Source organism: Eleutherodactylus coqui, chromosome 12, assembly GCF_035609145.1.
Source record: "Eleutherodactylus coqui strain aEleCoq1 chromosome 12, aEleCoq1.hap1, whole genome shotgun sequence".
Classification (NCBI taxonomy): Eukaryota; Metazoa; Chordata; class Amphibia; order Anura; family Eleutherodactylidae; genus Eleutherodactylus; species Eleutherodactylus coqui.
In genome coordinates this window covers 114,288,890-114,306,076 of record NC_089848.1, presented here as the reverse complement: position 1 = coordinate 114,306,076, position 17,187 = coordinate 114,288,890, and the positions used below count along the sequence as shown (strand labels likewise).

General features: G+C 45.6%; 1 protein-coding gene across 4 annotated transcripts in view; it reads left to right on the top strand.

The window, feature by feature from the left end:
* Positions 1-17,187, top strand: part of NBEAL2 (neurobeachin like 2) — a 124,627-nt gene that overhangs the window by 88,596 nt on the left and 18,844 nt on the right. For 3 of the 4 annotated variants that reach the window (XM_066585250.1, XM_066585246.1, XM_066585248.1), the window contains 16 exons: positions 1,202-1,334; positions 1,524-1,643; positions 1,948-2,269; positions 3,542-3,624; positions 5,107-5,199; positions 5,942-6,113; positions 6,844-6,977; positions 9,182-9,341; positions 9,432-9,534; positions 10,613-10,766; positions 14,051-14,209; positions 14,597-14,756; positions 14,867-14,955; positions 15,156-15,860; positions 16,602-16,780; positions 16,862-17,015. In XM_066585250.1, coding sequence (XP_066441347.1) covers positions 1,202-1,334; positions 1,524-1,643; positions 1,948-2,269; positions 3,542-3,624; positions 5,107-5,199; positions 5,942-6,113; positions 6,844-6,977; positions 9,182-9,341; positions 9,432-9,534; positions 10,613-10,766; positions 14,051-14,209; positions 14,597-14,756; positions 14,867-14,955; positions 15,156-15,860; positions 16,602-16,780; positions 16,862-17,015 — 2,920 coding nt within the window. The remainder of the gene's footprint in view (positions 1-1,201; positions 1,335-1,523; positions 1,644-1,947; positions 2,270-3,541; positions 3,625-5,106; positions 5,200-5,941; positions 6,114-6,843; positions 6,978-9,181; positions 9,342-9,431; positions 9,535-10,612; positions 10,767-14,050; positions 14,210-14,596; positions 14,757-14,866; positions 14,956-15,155; positions 15,861-16,601; positions 16,781-16,861; positions 17,016-17,187) is intronic. The other variant, XM_066585247.1, reaches the window with a different exon arrangement.

Genomic DNA, 17,187 nt, shown 5'->3' with positions numbered 1-17,187 from the left:
CCGGCTGTCGGTGATAGCCGGCCTCCCGCTGCAACAGCGGGGGTGCATCGGAGATGCGCCCCCCACACCCTTGTTGTTAACCCCTTCCCGGCTGTGATCTATGTAGACCGCGGCATGGGAAGGGTTCACAGAGGAAGCGCACTCCCTTTGTAATGTTGTCGGGCTCTAGCGATATAATCGCAGAGAGCTCGGCAGGTTGCCATGGTTACAGGACCTCACCTACAGGTGTCCTGTATTACCATTGCCTATGATCTTTGTAAGAAGGGATAAGGCATTGCAGGAGAGAAGTCCTGCAATGCCTTATCATAGCTATCATCGGTGCTATCGTGTAAGTCTCCCAGAGGGACACAGATGGTGTACAAAAAATAAAAATGGAAAAAAAAAATGTGCTTTTTCTCATATTCGCATTAAAAAATATAAAAAATAAAATCCCACATATTCGGTGTCCATAACATTGCGTACAATATGTTGAGCATTCTTTTTATCCTGCATGGCAAAAAGTGTAAAGAAAATGCTAAAAAACTGAGGCAAAATACTAATTTGTAGCATTTTTGCCTCCCAAAAACGCAATAAAAGTGATCAAAAAAGCCATATGTACCCCAAAATGGTACGAGTAAAAACTACAGCCCGTCTGGCAAAAAATAAGCCCTCATAGAGCTCTGTACATGGAAAAATAAAAAAGTTATAGGACTTTGAATGCAGCGATTCAGAAAAAAAATTCTCCAAAAAAGGGCTTTTATTGCAAAAAAGTAAAAAAAAAAACAAAACGACTTTTGGTATCGTAATCGTATTGACCCACAAAAAAAATTGTATTGTGTCATTTATGCTGCATAATTAACGCTTTAAAACAAAATCTATGGCAGAATTGATGCGTTTTCTCTTTCTGCGATTATAAAATAAAAGTTTTACGATATAGTCTATGTACCCAAAAGTGGCACCGATAAAAACTACAGTTCGTCACGCAAAAAACAAGCCCTCAAACAGCCGCGTCCACGGGAAAAATTAGAGTTATGGCTTTTGAAAAATGGGATGAAAATCCGCCAAAAATCGTTGCGTCCTTAAGCCCTAAATAGGCCGTGTCATTAAGGGGTTAAGCTTTATTTACATGGGATTGTACATGAAGTCTGTCATTTGTAGCACACACAGGGATCAGAAGTCCTATTAATGTAACTGTTCCGCGCCATTTGTTTCTCTGTGGCAGTTTCTTTGCAGCGAGTGGGACGGGTTTCGAGGCGTTTTTCACCACGGACGGCATGCTGGTCGTGGCCGTCTGTACCAAGAAGGAATATATGACCGTTGCTGTTCCTGAGCTGCAATTCAATGACTCCATGTGGGTAAGTGACCATGGGATGCAGGGTTATTGACAGTCCGTGCCAGACCTATACGGCCCACCAGAGGGCGCCGCCGCATCTATTGCAGATATTCCTCTCTTTAGTAATTAACTTTAGATTAATGATTCATTCGCAGAGTGCTCATTAGCTGCGTCCTCCTATATGGGCTCACCTCTCTCTATTCTCTGACAGCACTGTGTGGACATTGTGCACCTCGCTGGACGACGTCCGTTCGGACAGAATATGGTTCATATTTATGCAGACGGGCAACTGAGAAAAGTGGCGCCACTCCGCTTTCCATCTCTCAATGAGGTAAGCTGAGAAACAAGCCCTTATTTATGCAGGGAGAGGAGCAGTAAAACACTACAACTCCCAGCATGACCTGACATCCACAGGCTGTAAGGGCATGCTGGGAGTCTTCTAGCTCTGTTCATCCTGCACCTCCTGGTTCATTCGTAGAATTTCGGGCCTCCTTAAAATGAGATTTATATGCCATTCAGAGAAGCTTGGGTGCAAAGTAGGAGAAACTGAGTAGTATAGCTGAAGACTGCTCATATTTCTGCCTCCTGGCCAGGCAGTCATTCCATCATCCACAGCTTGTGTCTCCTCTTTACAGTCCTTCACCTCTTGCTGCATTGGGTCTGCTGGCCACCGCACGACCACCACAGTGTCCACCTCTCCATCTCATACCCCGGACCTCACCTTTGCCTCACACTCCTTGCTCAGTCGCTCCCAGTCCTTTCCAGCCACCTCAGTTGGACACGGATGGGGCCTTGGTGGCACGCAGAATTCACGGGAAGGTCTTGTGTCCACCATTGTGGCCGGAACCCAGGACACCGAATGGGGGACCCCTACTTCATTAGAAGGTCATCTCGGCACAGTGTCCATCTTTCATGACTCCATTCAGGCAACTCATGTAAAGGCCTTGTACATGGCTGGTAGGTCTGCAGTTCTGTGATGGGGGTGGGAGGATGGCTGGCAGGTCATTAAAGGGGTTTTCTAGTGAGAATACTATTGATGTTGTATCCATAGGATAGCTCATCTGTAGTTGATCTGCTGGGGTCTGTCGCTTGGGCCCCCGACCAATCAGCTGAGCGGGCGCATGCTGTCAGGTCAGTGCCATAAATACACAGAGGTTGGAGCTAAAGCAGCAGAAGTCTCTGCGCCGACTTCAGTGTAGTGGCCGGCACTTGTAACTGCAGTGAGAGCCATGCCTGCAGTTACAAGTGCCGGCCACTACACTCTGGCCTCTGATAGAGGCGCTATCAGCGGACGTACAATCAGCTGATTGGATGGGATTCTGAGCTATGGACCCCAGCCGATCGACTATATTGATGACCTATCCTGAGGATACAGCATCAATAGTATTTTCACTGGAAAGCCCCTTTTAATTGACAAAATCTTGCAATATAAGGAAGGTGTCGGACATCACCATGTTCTCCAGTGATATAGAGATGTACTGACACTTAATTTGCAATTGTTCAGACATTGAATGCAATCTACTGTTGTATGTTATCAAGTCTTTTGGGCTGGGCAGAGGATGGGCTGTGTGACAGGTAGGGCATTTTAGTTAGTGGCCCTTTAAAAGAGCAAGTATGTTCTTGCGATTAGTAGCTAATTACAAGCCTTTGAATCATTTTTCCACTATTAATCATGAGTTCTATCAGGCCTTATGTTCCAGTTACAATCAGATGGAGCTGCAGGCAGTTTCTTGCTGCTGCCTTAGGCCTTTATGGTTTATGGCTTAGGGCTCCGGTCCATGGCCGAATTTTCACTGCGCTCCCCACGGCTATAACCCGGCCGTGGAGAACGCAGTAAACGCTTTCCATAGTGTTGCTATGGAAAGCGCCCGCCCTCTGTCCACGAGCGGAGAATTATAGTGATTCTCTGCTCGCTGGCGGCAAATCGCAGCATGCTGCGAATTGCCGCGATTCGCAGCGGTGAGCCTATCGGTCAGATACGCTCACCACGGAGATCCATCAGCTGGCTCCTGCTCTCCAGCAGCGGCCCCCATGGCGGAGATACGCCGCGGGATATCGCAACGCCCGTGGACAGGCAGCCTTAGGGGTCTTGTTTGTCATTGATCATTGGCAGGATAAATTAAAGGTTTTTTTTCACTCTTCTCCATCCATAAGAGTTTTTTGGGGGTGGGGGATTTCATATTGATTCTCTAGAGCAACCGTACATTTTATTCCCTTTTTTTCCAACAGGACCGAACTTTGTGTCTCCCTTTACACCAGAGAGTGAATTTTCTGAGCTCTGCACCAAGCTTCTGCTGTTCTACACTCCACAGGTAGGGGGCGCCACAAACCTGAGTGTGATTTATACAAACAAAATAGGATACAGCTTGCATTGATTATTGAACACTGTGTGGACTGCAGGACAATCTGCAAAATATGGATAATATCCTGTGTGAGCTAAAAGTCTGCTAGAAACTGCATTGGAGCCTGTGGAGGTGACCACTGTGCCCCAGGAATAGCATTTACTAGTTTGTGAATCCCATCGGACCGCTAGGCATAATATAATTACCATAGGACAAAATAGTGCAGCATGGAGTGTTATTTCATCCTGTAAAATATCCGCAGCCTGTCCAGAAACCAAATGGACCCCGTCATAGTCAGTGAGGTCCATTCAGTTCTGTCATATGACGGTTCTATTCCGGCACTGGGTGCTGCTTTTCTTGCTCCACAGTGGAGCAGCAAAAAACCGAATTCAAAGGTGCCGATTAGAGATGAGCGAGTATACTCGCTAAGGCACATTACTCGAGCGAGTAGTGCCTTAGCCGAGTATCTGCCCGCTCGTCTCTAAAGATTCGGCTGCCGGCGCGGGTGACAGGTGAGTTGCGACGGTGAGTGGGGGGAAGAGGGATCTCCCCTCCGTTCCTCCCCGCTCTCCCCTGCCGCCCGCTGCCGGCAGCCGAATCTTTAGAGACGAGCGGGGAGATACTCGGCTAAGGCACTACTCGCTCGAGTAGTTAGCCTTAGCGAGTATACTCGCTCATCTCTAGTGCCGATGTGAACGAGCCATTAGATTGGAGTTGTTGGGATGTCGCCGAGCCGGCCTCTCCCCACCCGGATCGCCTAGAGTGACAACTTTCTCTGCATGTGTATAGGAATAGAGCTGTCACTCTAGATGACACGGATGGCGAGAGGCTGGCGCAACGCCATCCCCGTGTCTCCAACCCCCTTTCGTAGTGGATCTTTTAAAGTGTGTTTTGTACTTATAATTCGCACTGTTTCAGAACAAGACCTACATGCCCTCCGTATATACGCCCGTCCCGGGTTTATACTGTACTTGCTGACAGGTTCCCTTTAACCCTTTCCAATCCACTGTCTGACGTCTGAAGACATTATGATTTAAGGCTGTATAGCTCCGATGTTGGATGACGTCCGTCGGGGTTCTCTTACTGTATATTGCCAGCCTCTCTGCTGTCGGAGCCTATCCAACGTGTCACCTCATGCAGTACTGGCTTTAGCCAGCAGATAGCGCTGTTGTATAACGGCAGAAAAAGAGTAAGCCCCATAGGAAAACCAGGATACAAATTGGATTGGAAAGGGTTAACCCCTCCATCACTAGAGAGATTAAAATATTTGACCTTGTTGCATGGAAAGTAAAAGTTTGCTTTGGGTGACTAAAGTTTTGTTTTGGAAATTTCCCGTTGTGAATACAAGATTTTTTTTTTCCTTCTCTTTTTGTGATTTTCTAATAAAATATTGCATTTAGATTTTTTGGTTTCCAGGTTCATGTATTTTTTTTTTCTGTTTGATGTTTTCAGGCTTCCAAAAATAATATCTGCTTGGACCTATCGTCGAGTCGAGCATTTGATGGGAGGTTGACGGGTCACAGAGTTGTCACATGGGATGTGAAGGTAAGCGCTGTCACTTTAGACCGCTAGTCATGTTACATTTTGGATTTTGCAGTTGGCCTCCAATTGAGATAACCTGACCAAAGTCTTCATCTAACACTGTCTTAAAGGGGTTGTCCCGAGGCAGCAAGTGGGTCTGTACACTTCTGCATGGCCATAATAATGCACTTTGTAATGTACATTGTGCATTAATTATGAGCCATGCAGAAGTTATAAAAAGTTTTATACTTACCTGTTCCGTTGCTGGCGTCCTCGTCTCCATGGTGCCGACTAATTTTCGCCCTCCGATGGCCAAATTAGCCGCGCTTGCGCAGTCCGGGTCTTCTGCAGTCTTCTATGGGGCTCCGTGTAGCTCCGTGTAGCTCCGCCCCGTCACGTGCCGATTCCAGCCAATCAGGAGGCTGGAATCGGCAGTGGACCGCACAGAAGAGCTGCGGTCCACGGAGGAAGAGGCCATCTTCAGCGGTGAGTAGAGAAGTCACCGGAGCGCGGGGATTCAGGTAAGCGCTCCGGTGAGCTTTCTTTACCTCCCTGCATCGGGGTTGTCTCGCGCCGAACGGGGGGGGGGGGGGGTTGAAAAAAAAAAAACCCGTTTCGGCGCGGGACAACCCCTTTAATGCCAGTGTCTGGGGTCCGCTGTGGGGTCCTCTGCACGCCTGAAGTGTTTAATAGGTTTGTAAAGGGCTTGTCCAGTAATCCTTGTAGAATTACATCCTACTAGTGAACTTTTCCTTCTGTCCCGCAGGATGTGGTGAACTGTGTTGGAGGGATGGGCGTCCTCCTGCCTCTGCTGTACCAAGTAGCATCACAGACCAAAGAAGCACCCGATGTTCAGGAGACCCACGACCTGGTGGGCCCAGAACTCACCTCCTCCAGGAATGCCCAGTCTATGCAACTGGCCTTGGGAAAATCCTCAGGTGCGTCAATAAAATATATAACATGGGTGTGTAAGCAAATTTCCAATAGTCTGGAATACTTCACACACCCAACCGAAATGTGGAAGTAAAACCCAGAGCAACCATGGACTCTCATAACCCTTCAACCATAGCAATTCTAAGTGGTGGAAAATTCTTTTAACCCTTTCCAATCCACTGTCTGACATCTGAAGACATTCTGATTGAAGGCTGTACAGCTCCGATGTCGGGAGACATCCGGCAGGGTATTCTTACTGTATATTACTGGCCGCTGTGTTGTCTTGGGCCTCTCCAGCATGTCCCATACTGCAGTACTGGCTCTAGCCAGCAGATGGCGCCATTGTGAAATGGCAGAAAGAGAAAGCCCCCTAGGAAACCCTGACTCTAAAATTGAATTGCAAAGAGCTAATCTGCCATCCACTAAACCTGAAATTCCAATAGTCTGACATTTGCTTCCAGCGCAGAATCAAACTCTAAAGTAGTGGGAGAAAATATAACTAATTATTAGATTTTTTAAAATTATGATGTGACCTCCAACAATCCAGAACACGTGAGGAGTGCAAGAAATGCCGAGTTCTAGTAAAGCCAGATTACAAACGTTTTTCTGTGTGCTGCACATGTAGGCTATATATCGGTGAAGATTGTACCTGTTTTTGTGAAGACTTTAATTTGGTATCTCGTGTCTCTACATTCGCCATCCTGACGCTGTCCTCCATTTTTTTTTCTTCTCTAGAGAGCAGACTGGAGCGGAATGGGGTGGCGGCCTTTCTTCTCATGGTGAAGAACTTCATCCAGTATCACCCAGCCAATCAGGAGAGCTTACTGCAATGTCATGGCCCCGCCATCATAGGCGCCCTCCTGCAGAAGGTGCGAACTGCTGCCCTTCAGGATCATAGTGAATGCTGGAATAACTCCAACCAATTGTTCCCCTTGTCCGGAGTGCAGAGTCTTGCAAGTTCAACACTTTTTAGTATAGAATATCAACTATGATGTAAATTTTTACTGGGCCAGAAAGAAAAGATTTTTTTTAAATCATTTTTTGTGACCTTCCAATAATCCAGAATATTTGATATTCCATCACCTGTTTGATTCTGATAAATGGCAGATTAATAAGAGGTTTACTGGATAAAGTTGTACTTTTTTGTTTCAGTCTCTTAAGATCTATGCATGCTGTCAAGGAATAGACATTTGTTTACATCCAGAGGATGAGATCCTCTACGGACATAATAATAATCTTTATTTATATAGCGCCAACATATTCCGCAGCGCTTACAATACAGGGGAAATAACACAAGACAACGGTTACATGAAGTAATCAATTGATGGAAACAGGAGGGGTGAGGGTCCTGCTCCAATGAAGGTAAAGGGGCTGCACATCTCCAGCCCCTTTACCTTCTGTATCACCTCAACAGATAATGGGGTGATACAGAAGGTAAAGGGGCTGGGGATGTGCCCGGTATGGCGAGGTGGAGAGTGAGGGATGCTATACACACAGACAATGGTCAGGCCGTATAGTGGTGAAATCGGTATGACTGCAGATGCTGGTTGATCACGACTAGCAGGGATTGCAGTCAGTAGGTCAGGCAGCATGTTATCAGGGGGAGTTCAGAGGGGTTTGTTTAGGGGATATGTTATGCCTCCCTGAAGAGGTGCGTTTTTAGAGCACGCCTGAAGTTTAGTGTGTCAGTGATTGCCCGGCTATTTTTTGGTAGCGCGTTCCAGAGGAACGGTGCTGCTCTGGAGAAGTCTTGGAGGTGGGAATGAGAGGTTCGAATTAAAGGGGCACTCAGTCTGATTCCATTAGCAGAGCAGAGAGCCCGGGCTAGGTAATGGATTGAGATGAGGCAGGCAGTATAGGGGGGGCGCTGTGCTGTGGAGGGCTTTATGAATGAAGGCAGAGAGTTTAAATTGTATTCTGTATTTAACGGGCAGCCAGTGCAGTGACTGGCACAGGGCAGAGGCGTCCGAGTAGCGGCCAGGCAGGAAGATGAGCCTGGCTGCCACATTCAGGATGGATTGGAGAGGGAAGAGTGGTGCAGGGGAGGCCGATCAACAGCGAGTTGCAATAATCGAGCAGAGAGTGGATGCGGGCAGCAGTGGGCGTTTTTAGCATGTCTGCAGTGAGAAAAGGAAGGATTCTTGCGATGTTCTTGAGGTGCAGCTGACATGTTCAGGCAAGAGCTTGGATGTAGGGGATAAATGAGAGATCGGAGTTGAATATGACCCCAAGGCAGCGAGCGTGCTGGGAGTTATGGTGGTCCCACACACTCAGATAGAGATGTCAGGATCAGGTCGGTTAGTGGAGGGCGGAAACACCAGTAGGTCAGTTTTTGAGAAGGTCAATTTTTAATACTTTTCACATGTGAGGAACATGTACCAGCAGTACAAAATCTCTCTCATGTGTTGATAGTTTGTTGCAATGTATCAGTGCAGGTAATATGTATCAGTCTGGAGTCTAAGATGTTTATAGGTTGGATACAATTTTGACGAACCTCAGCTGTGAGAAGTATTTGGGCTAACCAAGTTTTCGGGCTTTGAAATCTTTCCACTTGTTGACAGCAAGCAGAGATCTTGAGAATGGTAAGGAACTAAAACACTGGAAAATTTACAAAGCCTGGCATTTCCAGCAGCAGTCTTAGTATAATTTCCTCCAGCGCATGATGTACCTGATACTTGGAGGCACACGCCTCTTAATGTATTGGGCCCATCCTGGCACCTCCATGCACCTACACAGAAATGTACATCAGGTCCAACTTGCCGTATATTTCTACCATAATGTATGCCAGTTTCTGGTGTAATTGATACTTCTGTCGGTCTGCGATGGCCACGTTCTCTCCTGATAAGCCAGTGAGAGTAGTGTAAAAGCAAAAAAAAAATTGCATGTTTTGTCGCAAGTGGGGCAACGTTTTGACTCCAAAATTCTGGTGTAGGAGCCATCATACGTTTCCCCTAAACTCTACTAGAAAGTTGCAGTTTTTCCAAGAATGATGAAGCTTTATCAGACTAGACTGGCCTTTTCTGCAATGGTGGTTGCTTGTATTGTGTAACCTGCAGCCGCCATCTGTCCTCAGGTGTCTCCCCTCATACTGGACATGAATGTGCTGATGGCCTCTCAGATGTTGATGGACCAGGTTGCGTCTGAAGGTCACAATTTCCTGCTCCACCACCTCTACCAGCACCTACTTTTCGATTTTCGTATCTGGAGTAAAAGTGATTTTGCTGTGCGACTTGGTGAGTGCCTCCATCTTGCTATATTCAATACGGTAATGTCGTGTAATATGCCGTGTAATTAAAAGTAATTAATTCATCATCACTGGACAGGTCACATTCAGTATCTCTCGTCCATCATGAAAGACCATAAGCAGCGAGTGCGGAGGAAATACGGCGTGCAGTACATTCTGGACTCGGTCAGGAAGCATTATGGGTAATTCTCTAATTTTGCATGGTTTGAGGATATTTTTTTTAAAGTTCAGTGTATAAAAATTGTGCAGTGAGCTCCCCCTTGTGGTGGCTGCAGGCAGGATTCTATTCTATAACTGTCTATGCAGGGATTTGAGCTGTGTCATAAAGATGCTTACAATTCTATATCAACTCAGAATTTTAGAGTATTTAGGTAAAAGAAAATGGTGTGCAAGAGCAAGCATTTATTTTGAATCTCTTAAAGGGAACCCGTCAGCACCTTTGAGCCCCATAAACTACCTAAGCACACGCGCGCACACAGTGGGACTGTTTTCAGAAGGCGCTGTGCGTGCTCTTCTTTCATTGAACTCTATGGGAGAGTGCACACAAAGCCATCTAGAAAAAACCTCTGTGTGCATGCGCAGATTTCTCGGGTGCAGCGCTGAAACGAGGGACTCACGAGGGAGTACAAAAAGCAGCTTCCTACTAAATGTAGTTAATGGGGCTCAAAAGTGATGACAGGTTCCCTTTAAAGGAGATGTCCCGCGCCGAAACGGTTTTTTTTTTTTTTAAACCCCCCCCCCCCCCGTTCGGCGCGAGACAACCCCGATGCAGGGGTTAAAAAACCCACCCGCACAGCGCTTACCTGAATCCCGGCGGTCCGGCGTCTTCATACTCACCTGCTGAAGATGGCCGCCGGGATCCTCTGTCTTCGTGGACCGCAGCTCTTCTGTGCGGTCCACTGCCGATTCCAGCCTCCTGATTGGCTGGAATCGGCACGTGACGGGGCGGAGCTACACGGAGCCGCTCTCTGGCACGAGCGGCTCCATAGAAGACTACAGAAGACCCGGACTGCGCAAGCGCGGCTAATTTGGCCATCGGAGGCCGAAAATTAGTCGGCACCATGGAGACGAGGACGCTAGCAACGGAGCAGGTAAGTATAAAACTTTTTATAACTTCTGTATGGCTCATAATTAATGCACGATGTATATTACAAAGTGCATTATTATGGCCATACAGAAGTGTATAACCCCACTTGCTGCCTCGGGACATCTCCTTTAAATGTGACATTCCATTAGTAATTAGCTTTTATGTAACCACAGGACGCAGAAGGAGGAGCAGATCACTGGGGACAATGTGAAGACCGTACAGATGTCCCTCTTCACTCTTACTAAGGATTTCCTCTCAAAGAACCTGTGTCCTGAGGATCTGCATAACGTATTACAATACACAGCAGCCGTGAATGATGAGGAGCAGGTAAGTGAAGAGAATTGGGACTTTCCCCCTGAAGCATCTGAGGGCAGTCACCTTCCCCCCCAGCACTTCAAGGAGACAGTCTTGTAGACATATGTAAATAATGACCCATAGATTTGCGCAACAGATTTTTAGTGACCTTCTCAAATTTATTTTAACCCCTTCATGGCGCTGCCCCCTTTTTTTTCCATTTTCGTTTTTTCCTCCCACCTTTAAAAAAAATCATAACTCCTTTATTTATCCATCAATGTCACTGTATGAGGGCTTGTTTTTTGCGGGACGAGTTGTAGGTTTTAATGGTGCCATTTAACCCCTTGAGTGGCGGGTTTCCTGCCCACCAGGGCAGGTTTTTTAAAATGGTCTAATCATTGAATTTCAACTAATTTTGCAGTTGCGTCTCAAGAGCCATAACTTTTTCATTTTTCCATTGACATGGCCATATGAGGGCTTGTTTTTTGCGGGACAAGTTGTGATTTTTTAAACGGGGGGGAGGAAAAAAAGAAATGGGGAAAAAAGAAAAAAAGGGGCCATGTCATTAAGGGGTTAAATAATGCATTAACTTCCTTCTCTGGGTCATTACGACGCACGGATACCACATGTGTGATTGTATTTTTGATTTTTTACAAAGTAAAGGGAGACAAGTGTTTTTATTATTTTTTTTAAATAATTTTTTACCTTTTTTTTTTTTTTTTTTTTAATTTTTTTTTTGTCCCTTTAGGGGACTTCCACAGGGACTCATCAGGACCCCTGATCACATTCCAGGGGTCCGATAGTGACATCCCTTTACATGCTGCAGTGACAGCCCTTTACATGCTGCAGTCACATAGACTGCAGCATGTAAAGGGTTAACACAGCAGAGATCAGAGGTTTTCTCTGATCTCTGCTGTAAAAGCTAGTACCTAGCTGTCCTCTGACAGCCAAGCACCAAGCTCTCCCTGCCACAGAGACCATGGGCTTGCTTCTGACAAGCCGATGGTCTCTATGGCAACCTGTAAACAAAGCAGGAGGTTGCCGACATATCGGCAATATCTTCTGCTGGTTTTTCAAAGCCCTTGCACTGCTCTATGTGGGTCTGTGCAGGCAGAGCACACTGTCACAGCTTGTGGCATTGTGCTCTGCAGCTCCCATAGTGATAAATAGCCCGGAAATCTTCCGGGCTATGTCGCTATGAGCAGTGGAGCTCGTCCCGGAAAATTTCCGGGGGTGCCACTCAAGGGGTTAAAGTACCATATAATGTACTGAAAAACTTTTAAAAAATTATAAGTGGAGTAAAATGAAAAAAACGACATTCCGCCATCTTTCAGTGCGTCTTGTTTTTACGGCGCACAAACAAAAAATTATTTTCTGCGGTCATTTTGTGCACGCAATAACTTTTTTATTTTTCTGTCGACGTAGTTGAGCGAGGGCTCATTTTTTGCGGGCTGTCCTGTAGTTTATGATAATACCAATTTGGAATATATACGATTTTTTAAATCACTTTTTACTGCGTTTTTTCTGGGAGACAGAGTAACTGAAAAAGTGCATTTCTGGCGTTCTTTTTTTTTTTTTTTTCCGAACAACTTTCAGCGTGCGGGATAAATAATGTGCTACTTTGATAGATCGGACTTTTACGGACACGCGGTACCAAATATGTATTTTTATTTTAGGATTTAGATTTTTTAATAATCGATATGGCAAAAGTGGGGGGGTGATATAAACTTTTATAACTACTTTTTTTTATTTTTTATAATTAATAAAACTTTATTGATTTTTTTTTTTAACTTTACTTTAAAGTCCCCCTGGGGGAACTACAACATGCGATGCTTTGATCGCTCCTGCAGTATGACGTAATGCTATAGCATTATGTCATACTGCATTCTGACAGGCAGCCTATCAAGCCACCCCACGGGGATGGCTTGATAGGCAGTCAGCTAAACAGCTGACGCCCGTGCTGTATGCAGAGAGGTCGCCCCGCGACCTCTTTGCATACATACCCCGACGCTCCAGGACGTAAATGTACGTCATGGACCCGGAAGGGGTAATTATATCATCAAGTGACATAATCACTCCCAGTGTGACAATCCAAGACTCTTAGCAATTTTAGTGTTGGCCAAGAAAGCCCAGTTTGTACCTGAAAGATGATGACCGTATAAGATCTGCAAGTGCATGTACTCGATTTTATAGGTTACATATGCAGTAGAATAAATCTCCATAAATAGTGGAGTCACTGTGTACAAACGTTACTTTACTGATCCTGTATTATACTTCAGAGCTGCACTCACTATTCTGTTAGTGAAGTCCCTGCATATAAACATTACTTTACAGGCGCTGAATTGTGTAAAATAAATATTTAAAAAAATCACACTTCCCTCTCTCAGCGTCTCCCCATCCAGCACTGGAGCCCTGGTGCCCACCTCTCGGAACCCGAAAGAAGCCAGATTTCAGTCTTATGCCGTTGTCCACATGACCACTCAGCCAATCACAGGCTTTAGTGGCAATGAAAGAATTACTGGTGAAGTCTGTGCTTGCCCGAGCGGTGACAAGCTGGCTTCTTTCAGGTTTCAGGTGGGAGACACCTGGACTGCAGCACTGGATGAGGAACCGCTGGGGCAGGTGAGTGTCCTCTTACATAATTCTAAGCCTGATTTTATTTTATTTTTTTTCTTTTAAGTCCCAGAAAATCCCTTTTAATGTCTGTTGCACAGTGACTCCACCAGCAGAATAGTCAGCACAGCTCTGAAGTATAGTGCAGGATGTAACTCGAGATAGATTATATAGTATAATACGGGATGTAACTCAGGATCAGTACCGGATAAGTAATGTATGTATACAGTGACTCCACCAGCAGAATAGTGAGTGCAGCTCTGGGTATAATACAGGATGTAACTCAGGGTCAGTACAGGATAAGTAATGTATGAACACTGTGACTCCACCAGCAGAATAGTGAGCGCAGCGCTGAAGTATAATACATGATGTAACTCAGGATAAGTAATGTAATGTATGTACAGAGTGACTCCACCAGCAGAATAGTGAGTGCAGCTCTGAAGTATAATACAGGATGTAACTCAGGATCAGTACAGGATAAGTAATGTAATGTATGAACGTTGTGACTCCACCAGCAGAATAGTGAGTGCAGCTCTGGAGTATAATACGGGATGTAATTCAGGATCAGTACAGGATAAGTAATGTAATGTATGAACACAGTGACTCCACCAGCAGAATAGTGAGCGCAGCTCTGGAGTATAATAAAGGATGTAACTCAGGATAAGTAATGTAAGGTCCTAATTTGCTGTTTTCTTGTACTTCAGGTGTGTGGCATCCTGGACGTTCTTCTCAGCCTCTTAAGGGCAAACATTAATAACGAGCATCTGTACATATTCCTCTTGGAACAAGGAAACGTTGAGGTCTTCTATTTCCTCCTTGTCCAGAAAAAGTTTTCAGATCAGTTGAGGGAGAAAGTTTTTAAGGTAAGTGTGATCTTTCCTTCTTCCACTGGTCAGAGATTTTACGGGAAGCAAGATTTGTTTTAGTGGTGGTGGTGTCAGGTATTTCTGACAGCTTATCTCCCCATATATTGAGCTGCTTGTTTTGTCATCTTTCACTTCTTGCTGTGTGTATTGAGTTCTGCAGTCTTATTGTTACACATACGATGTAAATGTTTCTGGAGGGTCTTGCCACAGAATATAAGATATAAAGTAGGGATCATGGGGGGGGGGGGAAGTTCTGCTCCTACTCTCACTCATCTCATTGAAAACAACTACAGTCAGCCTCTGCTCAGTTTTAAATGACTGATAACAGTACATAAAGAGAGGATAGTCTGCAGGTGTAGCATCTGTTTATGCTTATTTTTTCAGATCCTATACAAGTTGGTGAAGTACGAGAAAGTCGGTGAGCGTCTGAAGCATCGGCTAAAGTTGAAGGACATCGGATACCAGGGTCTGATCTCCTTCCTCAGTGATGTCCCAGTGTCCATGTTGCTGATCCGCTGCCTCTCTGAGCAGGTCCTGGGTTCCGGTAAGAACTCCCTCCTTAATTCTCATGAGACGGGTAATCCAAGGAGCATTAATTCTGCTACAACTTTGCTGAAAATGGTAATCCGTTTTTAAATTCTGCTTTCGCTTCAGATATAACCCCTAATTATAAGGATCTTCTGTCTGTGGTTTACCTGTCGCACAGGGCAGAACTTCCGGTGAAGCTTGATGTTTGTCGCAAGGTTAGTGAAGAGTCGTATGATTCCTTATAGCTGCCCTAATAGATGTTGTGGCACATCACCGCTGCTGCATTGTATATGGTGAGATGTAGGCTGTCCTACACCTAACCGCTGTACAGTGCATGATGTAAATCTTACATGACCCATGTTGGTATGCAGTAAAAAGTATAGTCATGAATTGCCAATTTTTTATATGTCCCCAGCTGTTCCACCTCATCTACTCCCAACAAGATATCGTACGACAACTCGCCAAGCAAATCGGATGGCAAGATATTCTGACCAAACTCTACATCAAGGAATCCTACGAATCAAGGCCCAGAAGCTTAAGTAGTCCAATGTACGGAGGAACTGTATGCCCTCTAAAGAGAATGGGCAGCAGTAAGGATGGAGAGTCAAATGGTCAGCATGGGTCAATAGATCAGACTGATCTAGATCCTGTGTTCCAGAACTTTGAGGCCCCCGAGCTCGACTTCTCTGAAGGTTTTTCTGATCACTCCATTTCACCAGTTGCCAAAGATAAAACATTTCATGCTTATAATTTCAAGTCCTTCGACTCCTCAGACCGAACAAGTCACTCCTCTTCCAATATTATGGACACATCAGGTTTGGAGGAGACCATCTGTACTGATGGACCTCCCTATGATAATGTATACCAGCCCCTCTCACCCTTCTCCATGTCTCCGTTCGATCTACGCTTGGATCTGGGAAGTACTAGCTCCGCCGTTACCATAGAGAGCGGGAACCAGACACCTGTCAGCCAACCAGGAACGCCGTCACCCTTGGAGGCCTTTAAACCCTTCCCCGGCATGCGAGCGAGGAAGAGCTCCAGCCTCTCTAATGTCCTGGATGAAAACAGCTACCAGGAAACTCTGCCAAGTGACACCATCTCCAACACCAGTAACCCACAGGTAGGACACAACCAAGACCAAGGGCATCGATGTGTGGTTCTTCCCCTTCTGCAGTCACTGTAGCCTCCACTTTTCTGACGAGCCTTTCCTTAGGATTATGGGGTGTCTTAGGGAGATTTTGCCCCATTTTGAGGTCAGGCACTGATATTGGGGGGGAGATCTATCTGAAATTTGACGTTCCATTTGTGTGCATCCACTTGAATACCCACACAACTCATCACCCCTGGTCTGCACGGAGCGCGCTGTCTACATTTGGGAACAGTCTTGCTAGATCAGGAAAGAGATTTCCTCCAACTGTTACCACAAAGGTGGAAGTGGCAGTTGTAAAATGTCTTTATATGCTGTAGAATTAACTCTTCGCTAGTAGTAAAGGGCCTGAACCCTGAAAAACAGTCCCAGATCATCACTACTTCGGCATTCTAGTAGGTAGTGTTCTCCAAGCGTCCACCAAACCCAGATTAATGTATCATCGGACTGGCAGATAGAGGTGATACATGTCCCCATTACTACAGAGGCCAGTTTCAACATTTTTACGCGATCCCAGATGACTACTGACGTTGTGTATTCTGATATTTGACTGATTGTAATCAAGCTTAATCTTGTGCCATTCGTGATGGTCAAAAGTCATGGTACAAAGGCTCCAATACTTGTCCTGTACCACGTCATCCTCTTCCACCATAACCTCTGCCATGGATTCCTATCGGCTGCTTCTCCTTTGTATAATATGCAGCTTTTCTCCAGCAGACACCAGAGGAAGAGCTGTGCAATCTTCTCACCAACATAATCTTCTCTGTCACCTGGAGGGGAGTGGAAGGTCACGACGATACGGCTTGGAAGGAGCGAGGTCAAGTCTTCTCTGTCCTCACCAAGCTCGGATCTGCCTGTAAACTGGTGAGAACTCCGGATGAAATCAAAAGGAGGTCGGTGAGCTAAAAGTACGATGACCATGTCCCTCGGCAAACATGATGGAAATTAATCAGCTTCCTTGTTTTTTTCTTCAGCCTCCTGGAGATGATGTTAGAATCAGCATTAACCGATATTAAAGAAGCGTCTTCATCTTCCGGCCTCTGCCACAATGTATTGAAGCTCATGCGGCTCCTTCAAGATTTTCTTTTCTCCGAAGGTGACAGCAATGAAATACTCTGGAGCGAGAAGGTGACATTCCAGTTGTTTTTGCTTCTTCAAATTTACTTTAAAGGGGTGTTCCAGTGACATTAAGTATACCTTGTTTTCAGTATAGGGGATAGCTAGTTAATCGGTGGGGGTCCAACCACTGGGACCCCCATCAATCTTCAAAATGTGGGTCACATGTCCATCTAGATACTGG